The sequence below is a fragment of the Tremella mesenterica genome (assembly GCF_000271645.1).
Source record: "Tremella mesenterica DSM 1558 unplaced genomic scaffold TREMEscaffold_4, whole genome shotgun sequence".
NCBI lineage: Eukaryota > Fungi > Basidiomycota > Tremellomycetes > Tremellales > Tremellaceae > Tremella > Tremella mesenterica.
This window is the reverse complement of record NW_006711228.1, coordinates 354,494-374,671: the sequence shown is the minus strand read 5'-3', so window position 1 is coordinate 374,671 and position 20,178 is coordinate 354,494. Positions and strand designations below refer to the sequence as shown.

The 20,178-nt window shown below is 44.7% G+C and overlaps 6 protein-coding genes across 6 annotated transcripts; 5 read left to right on the top strand and 1 right to left on the bottom strand.

The window, feature by feature from the left end:
* Positions 1–787: 787 nt before the first annotated feature.
* Positions 788–3,933, top strand: TREMEDRAFT_61582 (uncharacterized protein; the record flags this gene model as incomplete). Its single annotated transcript, XM_007004041.1, has 6 exons — positions 788–966; positions 1,555–1,754; positions 2,069–2,219; positions 2,531–3,116; positions 3,371–3,479; positions 3,755–3,933. The coding sequence occupies 6 exons, from the start codon at positions 788–790 to the stop codon at positions 3,931–3,933; spliced, it is 1,404 nt and encodes a 467-aa protein (XP_007004103.1).
* Positions 3,934–4,800: 867 nt separating this feature from the next.
* On the top strand, positions 4,801–6,702 carry TREMEDRAFT_61581 (uncharacterized protein; the record flags this gene model as incomplete). Its single annotated transcript, XM_007004040.1, has 4 exons — positions 4,801–5,012; positions 5,397–6,189; positions 6,246–6,326; positions 6,544–6,702. The coding sequence occupies 4 exons, from the start codon at positions 4,801–4,803 to the stop codon at positions 6,700–6,702; spliced, it is 1,245 nt and encodes a 414-aa protein (XP_007004102.1).
* Positions 6,703–6,874: 172 nt separating this feature from the next.
* TREMEDRAFT_38519 (uncharacterized protein) lies at positions 6,875–9,839 on the bottom strand (the record flags this gene model as incomplete). The annotated part of the gene is made up of 5 exons (XM_007003869.1): positions 6,875–7,412; positions 7,654–8,828; positions 8,922–9,462; positions 9,526–9,727; positions 9,771–9,839. 5 exons carry the CDS (start codon positions 9,837–9,839, stop codon positions 7,021–7,023), a joined length of 2,379 nt encoding a protein of 792 aa, XP_007003931.1. The 3' UTR covers positions 6,875–7,020.
* A 454-nt stretch (positions 9,840–10,293) lies between these two features.
* TREMEDRAFT_61579 (uncharacterized protein) lies at positions 10,294–10,791 on the top strand (the record flags this gene model as incomplete). Its single annotated transcript, XM_007004039.1, has 1 exon — positions 10,294–10,791. One exon carries the CDS (start codon positions 10,294–10,296, stop codon positions 10,789–10,791), a length of 498 nt encoding a protein of 165 aa, XP_007004101.1.
* A 615-nt stretch (positions 10,792–11,406) lies between these two features.
* On the top strand, positions 11,407–11,966 carry TREMEDRAFT_61578 (uncharacterized protein; the record flags this gene model as incomplete). The annotated part of the gene is made up of 2 exons (XM_007004038.1): positions 11,407–11,782; positions 11,902–11,966. 2 exons carry the CDS (start codon positions 11,407–11,409, stop codon positions 11,964–11,966), a joined length of 441 nt encoding a protein of 146 aa, XP_007004100.1.
* Positions 11,967–12,904: 938 nt separating this feature from the next.
* On the top strand, positions 12,905–13,414 carry TREMEDRAFT_61577 (uncharacterized protein; the record flags this gene model as incomplete). The annotated part of the gene is made up of 1 exon (XM_007004037.1): positions 12,905–13,414. One exon carries the CDS (start codon positions 12,905–12,907, stop codon positions 13,412–13,414), a length of 510 nt encoding a protein of 169 aa, XP_007004099.1.
* Between the last annotated feature and the right edge of the window lie 6,764 nt (positions 13,415–20,178).

Sequence of the window (20,178 nt, the reverse complement as noted above, 5' to 3'; positions counted from 1 at the left end):
AGTGTTTTGGATATCCCTTCTCTATACAGGATGCAAATGTATGATCTGGCTTTGGGTGTGATAGGTCGACCAGCAGTCGTGCATCGCCCGCTTGTCAGCTGTCTGGGGCGTCACTTGAGCGCAGTCAAGATCATTGTAGTAGTTCTTGGTGGGTGGGGCAGCATCCTTCCAACCTTCCCCCTCTCTGTCGCATTTCAGGCACCCGTTCTTGTCGTCCGTCCTCACCTTGCTCTTGCTCTCTTCCTTGACTCGTATCCAGCGAAAGTACTGTAACATCATACAAGGTCCTTCCCAACTACTACAGTATTTACTCGAACAACCTCCACTAGAAACAACCATCCACCATCTTCACATCTCCTTCTTTCCCCTCCCTCCTCTTCCCCCACTTCCTCACCTCCAACCTCTACCTTTCCGTCCACGACCAAAACCCCAAAGAATCTGAATGCCCCGTGGTATCCCACCGACCATGTCCCTCCCCGCATTCCTTCAACCAGGTTCTCCGCCACGATCACCACACGTAGAACGTCGTTCATTCCTTTCCAATTATTTCCCACCTTCTCCAACTCAATCCCGTTCAATGTCCTCAACCATATTCCGACCGACGCGTAGAGATCTACTTTTATGTCTATTAACCCTATCTTTCTCATACTTACTCTTCTCTACACCTTCTTCACATTCTTCATTCACTCAATTACCAAAATGGTCTTCTTTATTTTCTTCTAAATCATCCATACAAAAATCATGCGGAGAAACATTCGGAGAAAGTGTCAGACCTGTGCCTGTCATGATGGGTGGTAAAGATATAGAAGAACTTTGGGGACCGAATGGTGGGAAATGGGATGGAGGTGAAGAGGAAGAAGAAGATGATGAATTAGAAAGTGGAATGACCATTTTAGATGGACATTCTCATGGTTGGACTTTGTTGCAGAGGGTTTATCTCTTTAATGGATCTTTTTATGTCGTCACGTAAGTCTGTTCGTTGTTCCTTGATCATGTGGAATTGAGACTCTGTCATATTCTCTTAAGGCGTGGAGTGTTAATCACCGAATTATTGGAGTGATGATCACTGAATTATTGGATGGATGACGGGCATGGAGCCATGAAAGTTTGGAAGATTGGAAGATTGAATATGAGAGTGAAGAGGAGCAACTTGGTGATTGTGTGACTATTTGGACATTCTGCGGAAAGGACTAGGGTCAGGAATCAATACAGGGGTAAAACTTTTTCATATCCCTGTGATTTGGAGAGCCCTTTCTTTACCTTACATATGTCGTTTCAGAAGATTCCATCGGTCACTAATTGGTCACTGGTGATCAGGTGGAAGAGACAATAAATAGAACTTTTCGACTTTTTTTTTGATCCTTCATCATTCCCTCGAACAGTCATTGGGTTGATGAAACATTGGCTTGATGAACCAAAGGTCATTCAATTTCCGAAAGACAGAATGATATTGTCTCAAAATGATTCCAGCCTTTCGAGCTGAGATCAAATGTCCGACGAGGGAGACAGGCGATATGAACGAAGCAAAGAGTTGAAAGAAAACTAACAAAACAGTGATAAAAGACAAGATTGGCCTTTACTAGAACATATGATTTCAACAGGTTTACCAGCTAATGAAGAACCTGGAAACGCTCAAGCTAGATTTCCGAAAGGTGATGAAATCATTTTTGTTAGTCCTTATGAAGCTGCCCAACTTTGGGGTAATAGGGTGTATAGGATGAGTGGGATGACTTGGCTTTGGAATGATGGTCAATGTGAGTATTCTTTACTCTTTTTCCCTTTCAACATCTGTACCTCCCCCTCCCCTTTCTTCAACCTCACTTCACTACTTCGTTACATGGAAGGCTCATGCAGTTGAGGAGTTCTCTCTTCTCACGTTTCCTATGAAAGGTAACGGTGAATGTTCCCGTCCTCCTGGGGTTGTCTGCTGGAGAATCAGTCTTTCGCTTCTTTCAAGTTTTTTGGATGTTTACACGGTTTGAGAGAGATCATGGGAAATTACGACTTTAGGGATATGAAATGAAAAGGTTGTGTTTGAGGAAGGGGGACAGAAGAACCTGACATACAGTCATGGATCATTATTATCATTTCGCCGCTGAGCTGCTCATGGGAACTTGGAGGACTTATGCGACTTATGATCCGGATATAACTCCTACTGGTCAGACGACACTGGTTCCTCCTAAACGGATTTGGTTTTTGCATCAACATTCTGAAGAGTGGTATGTCTACTTTTCACTCTCCTCGCATCATTCCCCTCTAGTAAATATCTGTCCCCTCTGTCCCCTCTGTCCCCTCTGTTTCTCTCTATCGCCTTCCATAATTTCATGTGCCACGGTGAGATACTCGCACTGCACCGGCTTCATAACGCAGACAAGATCGCCGCGATCGCACTGATTTCTCAACCCATGCATCCTGCATCCTGCACCCTGCACCCTGCACCACGTCACCTCTTCTGAGCCTCCGTGGCATGTAGTAGACGAGCGAGAGAAGAACGCCTGATTCGGGTCTGTTCATCGTGCTTAACTTGCAGGCGCGACGGTCCCAAATTCAACCCTCTCCTTCTCTCCGCCCTATTCCCATCCACCTCTTTCCTCTACCCGGAAGATTTCCGAGATTACAAAACAAACACAGCTTCCGGTCCTCCTTCCCTCCATCGTGCTTTCCTTCTCGACCGTATCCTCTTAGTCGATCGTTCCGCCGCATTCTACGGTCATTGGACTGAAAAAACATCAAGAACAGTAGCTTCCGCCTATCATGTAGGTCCTACAAGTCCATATTGGTGGGAACCTATTCGACGTACCGTCCTTCGATTTTCAGGATTATCAGAAGATATTTTGAATAGGAATTTAGAAGGTTATGGTTCTATAGATTCATCAACAACAGATCATCCTCTTATAAATGTCCCAGAAGGGGTTGTCAAACAAGTTGGGGATTATAAACCTGTCATTACTTATATTTCAAGACAAAGTTCAAGAAGACATTTGAAACATGAAAGTCATTTGGAGTTAGTTGAGAATTTAGAGAAGAAAGCTAAAGAGAATGATTGGGAATTGTATATCGTTGAAGCTGAGAAAATGACGAAAGAGGAACAGTTTGCTTTGGCTGGGAAAACCACGGTGGGTGTTTTATCTTCCATTTTTTCCTGACTCTTGTCAACGCTTTTGACCCTTGTTGTGTTGGGTTGACATTTTTCTTTTCCTTGAATGGCTTGTTGTCCCCGTTCACGTTGAAGAGCTTCTCCTTCACTTTATAAGCCAGTTGTTACCAACACGTATAGAATTCCCATCTCCCCACTGAACAAGCAGTGTGTATGTCTGACATCGATCATGTCCTTCACAAAGTGTTCACAAGAATGCAGCTGATAAAGTAGATCATGCTTGGTGTACATGGGAATGGTCTTACTCATCTCATTTGGATGCCTAGTACACCTAGGAGCGCAGTTATAGAAATGTTCTACAGAGGTGGTTTCGCTAGAGATTGTGAGTTTCTCCACCTTTCTATTCATATCACATTCATTATCGTCTCGTTTGTCTTCACCATTCCCACTCCCCCGTCATTTTCTTCCGAACAGCAATCATAGCAGAGAGGTCTCGTCATTACCCTATGTAACGTTTCAACCCTCTTTATCACCCATTTCCAAGTGATATGAAACCTGTCAGTTCACAGAATCATGAGTAAAAACTTATCGATCCACAAAATCATCAGTAGAATCACCGAATGAATGAATGAATAGATATCCACGCTGACCCCACAGACAGTTGGACGGCCGAATCATTAGGTATAAAACATTATGGTGTACGACACGACGAATATTATACCGAACCAGATATACCTGAAGTGCTTTATCCCGAAGGGTTTCACGGTACGGAAATTACCGTCGATGGGAAATTCGTGGTGGAACTTATCGAAAATCGATTAGCAGGGAGAATATAATATCCTACCCTTTTCCACAAAATCTTTTACTCTATACTTCTTTCTCTCTCATTATATCTTCAAAACAGCATTAAAAAACCCTGCAACCCACCACCCACCACCTGTAAACAATTACACCCACCACCTACCACCTGTATACAATTACACCCAATTCGAAGTTGAGATCGAATCGCTCTGTCTGGGTGTCTGATCAATTTTGGAACAATCCTAGCGGCCGGGGGATGAAGTGGGATTAGATTAAAGTACAAAAGACGTAAGACATAAGACATGACAGATGGGAGATGAAAGATGGGAGATGAGAACAGGGAATTGGACATTGACATGACACATGACATACTTTGGGTAATGGGAGATAATATTTGTAAGAATTTTTACAAGAAAATCGTGCGCATGGCATTGAGTTTTTTCTTCATTCATTCCAACAATACTCGTACTCGTACTCGTATTTTACTCTGACCATTTGACATGAACAATTATTCATAGTACTCGTACAGTAGAGACCCTTTGAATGTCTCAAAAGTAGGAATTGAGTGATGATCGTTTTCGTCATCCTTTCCCTTTCCCCACTTTCATGCCCCACTTTTGATCATCATTTACGACAGAGTAGAGTAGGATTACGCCTCATTCCAGCTCTTTTTACCCCGACTTACCGACTTACCGAAGTAGATCCTTGAAAGGATACGGGCGTAAACGTTTCCATCATCTTACTCTTTACTCGTTACTCATCACTCTCTACTCTTCACTCGCTACTTGCTGCTTCTCTCCACTCACCTCCCATATACCACCAATCACTCGACGAGATCAACCAAACGTCAGATAATCTGAAAGAAGAAACAGGGAAGACGTACAACATAAGAGCATAACAAGATGATATCTCTCACTCACCTCTTCATTGGTATTTTACCCATCATCTTAGCTCAAGATCCCACGATAACGACAACTTCGAGTGATTCAACCACTGTCATAGATAGTACAACCGTTTCTTCCACACAGAGTTTAACAGCTGTGATAACGAACACGGCTTCCGTACCTGTCACTGATCCTAATGGTGTGGTTAAGAGTATATATGATTTTTTACCGTGAGTCGTTTTCACTCCATCCTCACCTGTTTGATAACTTATCACCTTCTTTTCCTCTTCCTCTTCAAAATTCACTTTCCTCTTCAAGACTTTCCTCTGTGGATTTACCCATCTATCTCCCTGTTCCTTCTGATCGCTCCATCACCATTTACGCACCGCCTCTTCAACACCTCCCGCAATCCCCGCCCCCCTATCCTTTCACACCGTCTCCCCGATCATCTTGCACTGTCACCCTAAACCTCACCAAACGACCCCACTTACCATCTCACACCTCCTCATCATCCTGGTCCTCTAGTCCCACCGATGTCCGATACATAGCCATGTTTGGGTAATGATTTCCCCCACAAGTTCCTATAACACTTTTTACCTTTCTAAACTATCCAGTGGTGCCGGTCTCAATATCACCTACAATCTCCTCAATCAAATTTCCAACACTTCCGAAGGTATTTCCCTTCTCAATCTCGTATCTCAAGGAAACATTTCTTTTCTAGCACCTACCGACCAAGCATACCAAAACGTTTCAACCAACATAACTTCAAATTCAACTCTTCTCACTCAATTATTCTCATATCATTTCCTTCAAGGTGTTTGGGGTCCAAACACAACCGCGACCATACCAAACGATACGATTGTCCGAACTTTTTTAAATGGTTCAGAATATCATTTACCAGGTGGATTTTCTTCTCCTATAGTATTATCAAAACAACCTAAAGCTCTTTTAAAAGACGTAGGACCTTTCGAAGTTATTCAAAATTCTTTCGGATTGATAACAAACGAAGAATTGAGTGGACCTGATTTGAGAATTTTCGTTATTGATCAAGTACTTCAATTACCTCAAAAAGTAAATGATACTGTTATACCTACTCAACCTTTGTTTAATAATACAAATCTTTTAGATCCTCTGATTGATAGTGAAGGTTTCACTTTGTTTTTACCTTATCATCATGCTGTCGGTACAATGAATTTCAGTGTGACGGAATTAGAACAAGTTTTACCTAATCATATTATAAATGGAAGTGTTGTATATTCTACGGATTTGTTGTTGGAGAATTTTACTTCGGCAGGTGGTGAACCGTTCTTGATTCAACAGAATGAGAATGGGACTTTTGTGACTAGTGGGAATGTGACGGCTTTGATCGTAGGAGCGGATTGGATAGTCAGTAATGGCGTGATTCATGTGAGTACAATGATTTGGGAATGAAAAAAAGATGGATGGAGGGATTGATGAGATAGGTGATTGATCATATTTTCTTCAATACGGATGTGGATCAGGAGGCCGCGGAAAGTGCTTATTCGGTGAATGTGGCCCAGGCGGTGAGTTGAGATATCTTCTTGAGAATTTTCTTTGTGAGATTCATATCCATGTGGGGAGAACGATGAGTGTATAGGGGAGAATAATACTCCTAAAGGGCGGCAGGAAGAAGAAAATGATGAGCAAGAGGAAAAAATGAAGCAGTGAATGCAAGGAAAGGGGGAAATGGGAGTAGAGAGGGGAAGTGAATGGGATAGAATAGAAACGACTGAACATCAGACTTCCCTCGCAGCAGCAGCTACCTCACACAGATCACCGAACGATAAAGACACTTCGAACGGAGGAAGAACGACCCCAGCATCATTCGATGGACCGATCTTGAGTGCGGTAGCTTTCATAATCGCTTGTGTGGTAGGAGGCAGTTGGGTACTTTCGTAAATTCTTCATTCCTTTCCTGCTTATGCTTTCGTCACTTGTAGATGAGTAATATTATACGTCAAGATGATTTAGTATCATAATCAGCATGTATCCATGGACTTTGCTCACCTCAATGTTCGAACGACATATCATCCATCATTCATCCCCTGAGAGGTGGGCAGTGAATAAAAGTGATTTCGAAGACTCGGATGCATAGCCAAAGAAGATGAAGACGGATCAATCTTCCTCTGCATCCCGTTTTCTCTGTTCGTTAGTGATATACCCGATATCAAGAGCGAACGCGTAGGGTCATACGACCAGGACAGAGTATCAAATGCTTCACAATGACCGGGTGGGCAGAGGTGATGAATAGATCGGGGAAATTGTGATAGTGATACTGTATATAACCAAGGAGTTGAGTGGCCTGTGATCGATTTTGGAAAAGAGCAGATTGAGGACTGTGAATTGTGGGATGAAGCAAAAGAGTTTTTGACCCACCTTCATCTCCCTCGTAATCTTCTGTTTAGCAGCTTCATGTCTAGCCAACTCAGGGTTCATAGTCGATACTGGACTTTTTGAAATTTCTTGTTTCAACTCGAACATGACTTCTTCATCATCGTTAGTGAGGAACGTAATGGCCAAACCTTTCTTTCCTGCTCGACCTGTTCTTCCTATTCTATGAACGTATTTTTCTATGGTGTCGCTCATTTGCCAATTGATTACCAGGGAGACTGTCCGTTAGTGTTACGAAAACGACGAGTGATGTTTGAGATACAACAGAACGTAAGAATAAGTCAAAAGGTTGATGATGTGAAATGGAAAACGAAAGAAGATGAGTTGTATATCTGGGAGTGAAATTAGAAAGGGAAAGTACTGCGGAAAGGATGATGTTGCCTGAGACGGAAGAGGAGGATGAGGGACATATGAAAGGCAGGAAAAGGAAGAAGAGAAGCAGAATTAGCGTAAACTCACCATCAGGTACATCTATACCTCTACCAGCTACATCAGTAGCGACCAAAACTTGAACTTCGCCATCCCTCAAAGCCTGTAAAGCTTGTTCACGTTGTTGTTGAGTTTTATCCGAATGAATAGCCGTTGCTGATTTTCCAGATTGATGTACATATCTTAAAACCATATCCGCGGTTTTCTTTTGATTCACAAAGACGATCATTGGTGGTGGTAATCCACTTGTTCTCAAAATCTCAATCAACTTTGATTTCTTCTTTTCTTCACTTGTAACGAATTCTACACGTTGTTCAACAGTATCAACAGCTTCACCTGCCGTACCTATAGTAACAACAGCAGGACGTCTTAAATAATTCCTAGCTAATCTTTCTACTGCAGGAGGCATTGTAGCTGAAAATAAAGTAGTTACTCTCCAACCTTTGAATTCATCCGGTCCTGTACCTTTTAAAGCTTGTTCGTCATCTGGTTTTATAAAAGTTGCAGGCATAGAATCCAGTATGAAATTTAGATCCGTTTCAAAACCTAAATCGACCATACGATCCGCTTCGTCCATAACGACATAACGACATTGTGTCATTACTACCATACTTTTGTCGATCATTTCTTTTAATCGACCAGGTGTAGCGATGATAATATGTGCACCATTCCGAAGTGCGAATTGTTGTTCTTCTACTGATCTACCACCGATAATTGAAACACAAACGTATCCTAATGGTTGAGCGAATCTTGCTGCTTCTCCTTCTATTTGTTGTGCTAATTCACGTGTTGGTGCTAGGATCAAAGCGTAAGGTCCAAGATGTCGATTATCATCGTCTAGTAAAGGAAGATGAGAAATATAATCAAGCATAGGTATGACGAATGCTGCTGTTTTACCAGATCCAGTCTTAGCTATACCAATCAAATCTCGGGTTTGTAATCCAATTGGAATAGCTTGACGTTGAATGGGAGAAGGTTCTTTGTAACCTATTTCGTCGATGATATTCAAAACTTTTGGATCTATAGTTGATTCTCGCCAACTTCGTAAAGGAACAGGTATAGATCCTCCACGTGCTTGAATAGAAAAATCTTCTCTGAAAATCCGCCAATCTCGATCTTTCATCTCTGATAGGGGTTTGTCCGACCAATGTCGATCGTCGTTGTTTCCCTTTCCTGCTCGTCGTCTTTCCAAAGCATCGGCGTGTCTAAAAAGTTAGCAACCGCTCTTTCTTCCTCACGGACCACCGAGCTTCAACTGATCATTATGAAAAGGGAAATGAAATTGACTTCGAACTTACTGATCTTCAGCCGCATGTTGCCCTCTACGTTTCCCACCTTCATCAAACCCAGCTAATCTTCCGCCAAACATGATACCTCCCGGTCCCAATCCTTTCACTTCACTAGTCCAAGTTCCCTGTTCCAAAGCGGTCGTATCGTCCGCCGCATTCCAATCGAAGATCACCTTTTTATCCTGAGTCTTTCTAACCCTAGGTTTTTTCTCGTTTACTTTTTGTCCCAAATATCTCGCTCGGATATTTACCAATTCCACTTCCGTCGGGACAGCCACATCACCAGGTACAGTCGGTTTGGGTGAACTTCCAGGAGTAGAAGAATTAGCCAGTGGTGAGGGTTTCACAGGAGTATGAGATCCGTTCATGTTACCATTGGCCATTTGCATACTGCGTGGTGCTGAAGGAGGAGCATGACCCCGAGGACCAGTAGGAATTTGTTGCCCGTTCGTACTTGCAGGCCGATCAGGGGGATGTGAACCATTACGATCATCTCGAGGATCTGGAGCACTGTATCGATCATAACGGTCATTTCGTCCATACCTGTCAGCTAGGAAGATCAGCCGAGCTTCTTGCATATGAAACGATTCTTGGAATGGTCAGGTTATTAAACACTCACAACGTCCATTAGGTCCTGAAGACGGACCAGTACCGAATCGAGCAGTCTCAGCTTTCCGTCTCTCCTCCATTACAGCTTTCTCGAAATCTATCCTTTCATTTCTTTCTGCCACCTCACGCTCTTGTCGCGCTTTCACCTCTGCATCTCGTTTTTCGAGAGCAATTCGTTCTCGGTCCGCTTTGGACAAGAATCGAGGCTGAGAGTCAGCACGTTGACCACTTGTTGTGACACTAGCTGACCTTTGCGGCGGCCTCCTTCTCTGCCTTTTGCTTGGCTAAGATCTCGTCTACGGAAAGAGGACCTGCCATGATATGAAAAGAGTGAAAGGGACAAAGAGGAAAGTTGTACGGAAGTCAGTCGTAGTTAGGTGAGTGAGTGGCGACATTGATACGGACAAAAGCCACGTCATTATTCTGCCCCTAACTTACCATACAAACTCCTCTTCATATGTTTGACACTCACTTACTATGATTCATGTCTTATTCAGTCTGCACTCATTGTTGACGCCTGGGAGGAAGGCAATGGAGACTGATAATTACCCTTTTCATCACTGGAAGACCAAGCAAGACGAGTCAAGAAGGCGAACCATACCCGTTTCTAGAACAAGTTCCTATTCGCCTTCGATGATGACCTCACTGCCCTCGTTGCCACTTTGCCGCTCAACAACTTAAATTTCTGCTCGAAAGTCTCATACCAATCTCGAATCAAATCCACACACCGAAAAGCGACCACAGCCTCAAGATATCTCACCTCACGTACGCAATGTCCAGCACCATCGTACCGCCCTCGAACCATTCCAGCCGAGCTATTTCGGCGAACGTCGAGAGTCAATGCGTGCTGCAATCTGTCAGTAGGAGTGGGGATCATGTAACCCTACTGCCTCAAGCTTCCCCGAACTTCAAGCAAGCTTACTTAGACACCATAGGTCAGAACGCATCCTTCGGAGCGAACTCTTGGGCTGGTCCATCTTTTCTTTTAGACCTCTCATCGTATCAATCGCGAAAGTCAAAATCATCCCGTCCGACATCACAACAACAGATTGGACAGAAACCTGTCAAAAATATAGTTGGTCCTACTCCCGCGTGGGATGACAGTATATGGAAGACTCTGTTCGGATGGACAGCGGATTTTACGGTAGACGAACCCAATGACGTGGGGGACAAGGAAATCAGAGGTGATATCGGCGACCCCAAGACAATTCAAGAGAAGTCTCAGTGGGATGTTTTCACAACCGATTCCAAGGATGTCCGTACCGAGTAATAGTAATGTGTTAAATCCTCACTTGCATGTAGTGACTAAAGCTGTTGTGTATCTGACAACGTCCCGGAGAGGGTTCATAGTCTCACAGAAGTAAAATCATTCTCCCCATAAAAGGAGGAGCGATAACTTTTCACACCTCCCCTGACACTACCCTCGTCGCTCATGATGACGCCATCGGCTGATCTCAAGCTCTTTGTCCTTTGAACACTAATACTGACATACAGCATGACCGACAACCACGTCCTCTTCCCGCACACGCCTTCCCATTGTGTTTACTATGCATCACTTGCACCGCTTCTCACGCTCATCATTTCACCACCTTCCTCTATCACCAGACGATCCTTTTTGCCCTTTCCGCGCCCCAGGAAGCCTCACTAGCTGACTTCGGTTCGAAGGGAAGAACTAGCAAGACGGACCTGTGGGACAGATCTACATTTCGATGCGATGCAAACTATGAACGGAGACGACTCAAAAATGGGGCGATGATAATTCGGTGATACGGCTGTCAACTTTCGATCATATTTTGGAGACATACATAGTCGTACTATCAAAAATAATCATCCGTTTGATTTCTTAATACCTATCGATTATTCGCATCCGGATCTCAGATTCCCAATGAGTCACGACAACTCTAACTCGTCCGCATCCGACACCCCAGTCTCGCAGAGCAGGCTTACGTTTTTGACCAATCTTCCTTCCTATCTAGGTCAAATAGCGAGAACCATACTTGGAACTACCAGCCGCGCGTTCAACCTCTCGTTTAACCTGAGGGAAACCTGGCCGATCAGTCTCCTCGGTCGAACCACTCGAGTGGTACAATTGCCTCAAGCCTCCGGAGACGATGGTCCCTTGTCCTCCCAGAGGCCATCCACTGATAGTGGAGCGTTTACGGATCAGGAGGATAGAACTGATGAGCTCATTGCAGATGTTAAGGATCCAAGAAAAGGAGCACCGGAACCGTCGTTGACAGCCGTAGACCCAGTTCACGGAGGTGAGCATGCCGGAAATGCGTTGGATACCTAACGGGAACAATGACGATAATATTGGTCTAGAAGTTGGCCTAGTTTGCTGGGTTTGAAAAGTGCATTGTAGATGATGCAACGCGAGTAGCTCATACTAAACCACTGATGGCTTGCCTTAACATCGTTGATCATCTCCACAAACCCTCACCGTGACTCTACGACTATGGTGATCGTCCGTGAGGGGAACGCCTCCCACTCGTTGACTCTTCATATCATCATTCCACTGACTATCTCTAACGGTCCCCGGACAGCATGAAAGTCGGAGAGGTGTGGGACATTCTTGTTTCCGCTTACATGGGTATGATCATGAAAGTATGTATTTGATCCACTTGACCTCCGTCGAAACTCTCGAGGTCTGTGAATTGATGATAGCAAGATCCATCATGTGTAACTTGTCGTGGATTCTCGTTCGATTCTGTTGGTATTTACCATACTACTGGTACTCACAAGTCAGACTAACCAACATGTTATCAGGATGTTGAGTAGAATGCGACCGATCACGAAAGAACTACCCTCATATGACAAACTCATCAACCGAATGACATGAATCAACCCCTTCCGAAGCTTCTACTGACCATCGATCCCCCGGCCCCCCGGTCTATCTCTGCTAACTCTTCTGACGATCCTCCCCTCGTATACGGTTCGATGTCCCTTCCTGAAAAGGTAACTTTGGCCGAGATCGAAGAAGGCGGAGACGAGATCCTTCCCACGCTTATCGACCATAGATTCTCTCACCCGTTCAGCACGGACATGACGTATAATCACCAGAAATGGTAAGAATCTCCATGGAAACCGCTAGAAACAATCACTTTAGCTTGGTTCCCACGTTCATATAGTCACATTACTACTTTTAGCTAGATCATTTAATGGAGATGAAACAGGGCCAAAAATGATGTGGAGAAACATAATGGATCTCGTGGAAATGTGAGCTGCACTCGCCTTCGTCGGGTGGATACGGACCATGGCGTTCTTAGACGTATTCATGTCCGACCTGCCTGTCCCTTGGGATGGGAATGGTATAAAGTCCTCATTCTAACAACTTAAACACTATCCAAGTGAGAAACAAGTGTCAAGTAAGCTCACTTGCGACTATGTCCGGATACGTTGTTTCGGCTGTCAAAACCTTGACCTCATTGCTCCCACTCTACAATACAACTGATCCATCAAGTTCAGGTAATAGGAACAGCTCAGTGAAAAGTGACGAAAGTGATTCTCTGCTGGCAAAGCATGATGACACCGACACCGGTTCTCATCAAGGCCTTGATACTACCCCTTCAACTCTGGAAGATTTTGGAGCCTCTGACAGCGTAAAACAAGATAGCGGCCCCAGTGAACTTCCTGACAGAACTGATGAGAAGCCTTCGGGCGCACCAAGTACAACTGAAAATGAAGGTGGCGCCGATGCAACGCAGGTGCCAAGTACCCCGCACAGTGACAATTCTACAACAACACAAAAGTTGCCCGCCAAAGGTGAAAGTGGTAATGAGGAGGAGAGTGAGGAGGAGAGTGATGAAGACCTCAATCCGGAGGGATACAGACCTCGTGGAAAGCCCTCCAAGCCGCTTGCATCACAATCGAAACCTGGCAGTACCCACAGATAAGGTAAATGGGGAATATTGTTAAGTCATTGAAATACTGTAGTGTATGATTGAAGAACATACAGGAGGAATCATGTTTCATGCAGAGTTTGAGCAGCAGTTGCACTGCTTACTAGACTTGGATTTGTTCTGATTCCAGTCACCTGTGTGGCAAGGACAGCAGATCTATATTGTCTTTTAGATACCTATGGTACTCTGGGACAACAAGATGAATCTCATTAGTAAGATTGTTGGAGTTCACGTTTTCTTGGGTACAATCATGATATCATGGTAACTCAAGACATGCCATAACCCTTTGATGTTTGCTAGTGATCAGATGCTAATACGGAGGGGAAAAGAGCATGTGTTGCATCTACATGTCTTTATACTTATCATACCCCTTCATATGTAGTAAACAAGAGACAATCAAATAAAGTTTATAGCACACTAACATGAAAGGGAAAAGTGACGGAAGAGGAAGAGGAAATATCATTATGGAAGTGTCACGAACTACGTCGTGACACCTCGATTATTCCACCAACAATGACCCTCCTTTGACCATCAAAACCCCCATCACGACTTAACCTCTATACTCTACACGTAACTCAGGACACCTGAGACCAAGTACGGCGAAGTTAGATGAAGTTAGGCTAGGTAGGGACAATGGGAGCAGAAGTACGGCGAAGTTAGATGAAGTTAGGCTAGGTAGGGACAATGGGAGCAGAAGTGCGGCGATGTTAGGCGGAGTTAGTCAAAGGAGGAAGAGGATGGCCGGGGTTCGGGGAAGTTGGACGAAGTGCGTTGAAGTACGTCAAAGCGCTAGAGGGTTGGGTGAACGTCTAGGAGGGATAGATAATATTAGTTGAGAAGATCGCTGAAGTTCTTCAGCGATCCTTGATTGTTGTCAGTAGAAAAAGACAGATAGAGATAGCTATAAATCGAGATACATCGCCATCAGTAGAACAAAGCCTTAGTTAGAGTAACTACGCCGAAGTACGCCGTAGTTACACCCCTTTCGACGTCTGCGCCCTCCCGGTTGGGTGAGACATCGACTCAGAAGCGTGAAGTTAGCCGAGGTTCGTCGACCGTCGGTCTATAAGGAAGGAATTGCTCGACGGCCGTGACAGGAAGATCCCGGCGTCACGGGGAGATTCTATCGGCTCACGTTCCAATCGTTTGAAAAAACACGTAAGTAGTGTCACACTTAGTTGCCTCAGAGACAGGAGATCGGCGTGACAGTGTCAACCTCATCACCCTAGCCCCTTTCCCCTCTCAATCTGGCTGCTACTCTCTGCCATGTGCTTCCGTGACCATTATGGACGGGTTTGAAATCCATCGATTCAAGCTTGCAGATTCTGACAAGATGGCTCACACACATGACTTTCAGCTGCTTTGGCGTTAGTATGCAGTCTCCCAGAGGCAGCCTACAGGACTCTCTCCGTCTTGGCTGTGTGCAGTCATACCCCACTGCCCAATTCCTCATCCCTAAGATGTTTGCGACCTGAACGCGAAGATCTCACTCCATATATTTGGACACTCCGTAACCACGGCGTTCCTACAGTAATCCTCCGACCGGATCCTTGACGACCATCTCTTGATCCGGCCAAGTCCCATTGCCGCACGGACCATACGGGTTTGATCCGAAGTGATAAGTTTCAACGATAGAAAGCGCTAGATCCTAGAAACCACCACCCTTTATTTTTCTTCTAACTTCTAACCACATTCAGCTAGATCGGTTGTAACAGGACTTTGAAACAGGGGGACTTGATGAATCAAAAACACAATGGATCGTAAGAGAAAGTTCACCTCCGCATCTCGCGGATCTCAATCGCCTTCCAATCGGGAAAAGGAACGTCAGTCTCCTTTCACGTATCTATCTATCCTCACGGAGCTTGGTAGAGAAGATAAGAGTACAAGAAGTTAATCCGTCTACTCTCTTCTCCATACTTGAAAGAGAAATTAGCTGAACCAAATCCTCTGATCATGTGATTGCTGATAATTAGATGGTAATACAGAGGGGAAAAAGAGCATGCATCAATTCTACATGTCTCTATACTTATCACATTCCACTCACACGCATAAAACCAGAGACGATCGAATAAAGTTCAGAGGATAAGTTGAACGGAGAAATATTCGACGGAAGGGGTAATTATCTAACGGCGGTTCGGCCGTCCTGGCCCGATTCTATCGGCTAACACTCCCCCACGGGACAATGCACGACTCTGCAGTAGTCCCGGACGATTTATCGATGGCGACGGCGAGGTTTGTGATGATGTAGAAGGTAATAACGATGAGATATTGAGTGTTATGTGTGTGGTAGTAGTGGTAGGTGAAATCGTGAAATGAATTTCGGTGGGGCCCCCTGCGGGGCTCCGCTCTGACACGTGGTTACCACTCACTACTGACGACTGACTCTTCTCTATCATTCCTTTTACTTCATCACTTTTATCTCCAATTATCGGTATGTCCACCTTTCGTCTTTCTCCACTTTTATCACTCGTTTCTGACTGTCTGAGCTTCCCTCTATCCTGTCTACTTCTTAAAACTTCAGGTTTGCTAGTAGACTCCCGAGAATCGATGAATTTCCTTCGTGGTCCTGGCTGACGATATTTCGTAGAACCGCTACCCACCGAGAAACTTTTATTTTCATTAACAATTTCATTATGTCTTCGCCACTTCCCGGTGGTATCGATCCCTTGGTTCCTCTCCTGAGGCCTGGTGAGGCTCATGGTACGCTCATTAGTCACTTTATCATGAAAATTATCTCTGACCAGCTGAACTGTCGGATATCTCGGTCCGTACCTTGGAGGCGGCCTGTCGACAGATCCGTTTCCTCCGAAGGTTGCTTGTCTCTCTCTCGAACGCTGGTCAAGGTGCATCTGCACCTTTCTTCGACATTCTTTACGATCTCGAAAGGGCCTGTCAGCATGTGGAGAATTTGTTGGGATACCAGATCGATGACAATTAGTGTCATGTATCCTCCCATCTTTTCTCTCTCTTATCTTTTCCTTCTTTTCCTTATTTCTCTCTCTTAATTCTCTAATGACTCTAGGTTCTACCGGTGGCTTCTGACCTATCTTAGAATTACTCACATTCTTAGGTACACCTGAAAATTTTACATTTTGGCTCACGAGAACTTTTCCTTCGGTGGTACCTTCGGTGGGTTTCTCTGAAGTTCCTTCCACCCACACTTCTCTCTCTGGTACCGACTCTGTCTCTGGTACCACTTCGTTCTCTGTACCACCTGATAGATCTCCTAGGTCCTCGAAATCTGAATAATCGTAATCGATGATTTCATCATCATCTAATGTCACGTATACTGAACCAATGTTTTTCTTCTTCGGTGGTTCTACCCGTATCGCTGACATATTCACCGAATGTACTGGTCCACCTAAAGCCTTCGTGAGTACATCTGCTCTCTGTGAGACAGTGCTAACGTATTCTAGTTCAATAACTTTGTTACTGACTAGATCTCGAAGGGCATGATGTCGAATATCAATATGTTTTGTCCTCTGGTGAGTACCAGGTTTCCTCGCTAGTGATATCGATCCTTGGTTATCGCAATTTAATACAGTAGGATTTAGCTGATCGTAGCCTATCTCCCTCAGTAATCCCCTCAACCACTGAGCTTCCTTCGCTGCTTCAGCCATCGCGATGTACTCTGCTTCCACTGTCGACGACGATACCGTAGCTTGTCTTTTTGAACTCCATGTTATCGGTGAGTCGTTCATCATAAATATCCAACCAGTAGTTGATCGTCGTGTGTCTTTACAACCTGCCCAATCGGCATCAACCCATCCTGCTAGATCGCTAGCCTCGCCACCAAGACGAATACCGTGTAAACGAGTGGACCGAAGGTAGGTAATTACCATTATCCCTTCCTCCCATACTTTCTTCGTCGGTTTGGTAAGGTACCTAGCAAGGTATGAGGCTGCATATGATATGTCAGGTCGAGTACATGTGGCTAACCACTGTAGACATCCTATTAACTCTTGAAATGGTCGAATTTCACTTTCCACCTCCGACATCGAAGGATTTTTCGCAGTAAGAGGTAACGGCGTTTTTCGGTCTCGATGTAAGTCGTTTTCTGGAAACTTCTGAACTATCTTATCGATGTACGCTGGTTGGTTTAACCATATCGTCTTTTCTTCTCTGTTCCTTGTTACCTTCATACCTAAGATAGTACTTATCTCCCCCAGGTCGGTTATTATCCATCTTTTACCTAGCCCATCGAAAATTTCCTTAGCTTCTTCCTTCGATTTCGTGGCTAATACCAGATCATCGACATAGGCCAGCAGTATTGCTGCTCCCTTTCCTTCGACTTTCCCTTCTGGTCTGTAGTAAAGACCCCAATCTGATTCGATTCTTGAAAAACCTAGGTGAGATAATCCTTCGCCGAGTTCTATCCACCATGTCCTACCAGATTGCTTTAAACCGTAAAGAGACTTTATTAACTTCAAGGTATTACATCCAGGTTTCGGCTTTATCCCCTTGGGATACTTCATGTAAATTTTGACATCGAGTTTACCGTTTAAATACGCCCCTTCGACATCGGCCTGACGAATTTCAAGATCTTCAGTTGCTGCTATAGTCAAGAGTATTCGCAACGACCCCGATCTACCTACAGGTGCGAATGTCTCTTCGTAGTCGACACCTGGTATCTGTGAGAAACCTTGAGCTACTAGTCGTGACTTGTACTTTAGTAAGTTTCCCTCAGAATCTGTCTTCACTTTGAATACCCATTTACATCCAATGGCTTTTCGTCCCGGTGGAAGTACCGTCTCCACCCATGTATCCTTAGATTCTATGTTGGATATCTCCTTCTCCATGGATTCTAGCCACTTCTCACCATCTGGGCCGTTTACTGCTTCTTCAGGAGAGATAGGATCAATGAGAGAAGTATCACTTTCGATACCTGCGATAGAGGCGAGTGAGACTAACTTATTAGGCTCGCGACCGAAATCTAGGAACGAGTCTGTTAGGCCTGCGAAACGGTGGGGGGGTCGAATAATTCGTCCGTGACGTGTCGTCACGATCCCCTCTTCCCCATCATTTCTTCCTTCCTCATCATTTCTCTCATTTTCGACGATATCGTTCTCATAGACCCAATTTCCTCCCCAAATGCCCTGTCCACGTCGTCTTTCAGTAGGTTGTGGACCTGTATTAGGTGAGTTGTCTCTGTCGACATCATTTCCTTGTTCATTATCGATATTTTCCTGTTCGCCACTTTCTGAGCGGTCGTCAGGGAAAATTTCTTCGTTGACAACGGGGTTTAGGTCTACTTCGATGGCGTCGAGAGGGGTTTGGATGACATCGGGCGACTCTCTAGTAGTCACCATTTGTCCTGTCGAGCGACGAACGTCTCGTGAGTGTTCGATTCGTCCCGATCCGTCCATTCTAACGATCCAACCGCTCACACCCTCATCTTGACCTAGTATAATGGCTGATGAACCCCTAGGTATCGTGAAGTTCGACTTTAGCCTTATCTCCCTCGGTATCTGAACGAAACATCGTTCACCGAATCTCCACACGCTATCTAGATTCGTGTCTCTTCCTGTGAGTGATGTCCAACCTGATTTACCACTGACACCAATCGATGTTTTCATAATTATAATGGCGGTGTATCTGACAGCATAGGACCAATATTCGTTCGGTAGTCCTGAGTCGAACAACATCGTTGATACCATCCCCTTCAAGGTACGTATCATTCTTTCCGCCACTCCATTTAATTCTGGTGTGTATCTCGGTGTGATGTAGTGGTTGATCCCTGCTGACAGGTAGAATTCCCTCATATCGAGACTGTCGAATTCACCTCCCCCATCAGACCTGATCACCCTCACCCTCTCACCAAGCTGTTTCTCCAATTTCGAAATACACTGTCGAACGATATCAGACGCTTCGTTCTTCGTCGTTATTGGTATAGCGAATACAATTCGACTCGCCCTTTCCACACCAACGAAGAAATATCGTTCACCTTTTATAGCCGGACCGAACGGACCAGTAATATCAACATCCATTCCTACTCCTTCACCATCTCCTTTTAACATTGGTGCTTCTTTATTCTTCGGTAGACGTGTTATCTTGGCCTGCATACAGGCGGGACATTTATCAGTTGTAAAGGGATCATTCTTGTAAGTGTCCCAGTCCTTCTTCAATAGTCCCTGTCTACCTAGATTCTTTAGTTTACCTACACCTATATGTCCGAGTCGCTGATGCTCAGATTCAAGTGGTGAAGTCGCCTTCGGTGTCGATATCACGATCATCGCAGCAGACATTGCTCTGCCGAATCGTACCGACCAAAGTGAGTCATGTTTCCTCAAACCTAGTTTCTCTTTACCTTTACCTATCCATCCACCACCACTACTTAGATTCGCTTTCCACCCCCATGAGAGTAACTTCGAGAGGGAGAGAAGACTTATCTTTGCTGTGGGGACGTGATGTACATCTTTCAGTACCATTTTCTGTCCTGAATCTAGTTCGAGGTTAATGTCACCTGTTTCCCAAGCCGTCATTGACTTGCCAGATGCTAGTCCGAACACTCTCGGTTCCACTAGCCTTTTAATATTCGTCATTATCGACCTGTGAGGAGTTATATGGTGAGTAGCACCACTATCCACTACCCAGGTGGGGATTACACGAGTGTGGCTCACGTCATTAGACTCTGTAGCTAATCCCACCCACTCATTATCCTCAACCCACGGGTTTTCAATTTCTTCGGGCCATACGATGTTACTCGTGTACCCTTCGTCATCATCGAACCACGATTCTGTCGACATGGCCATCCCGGC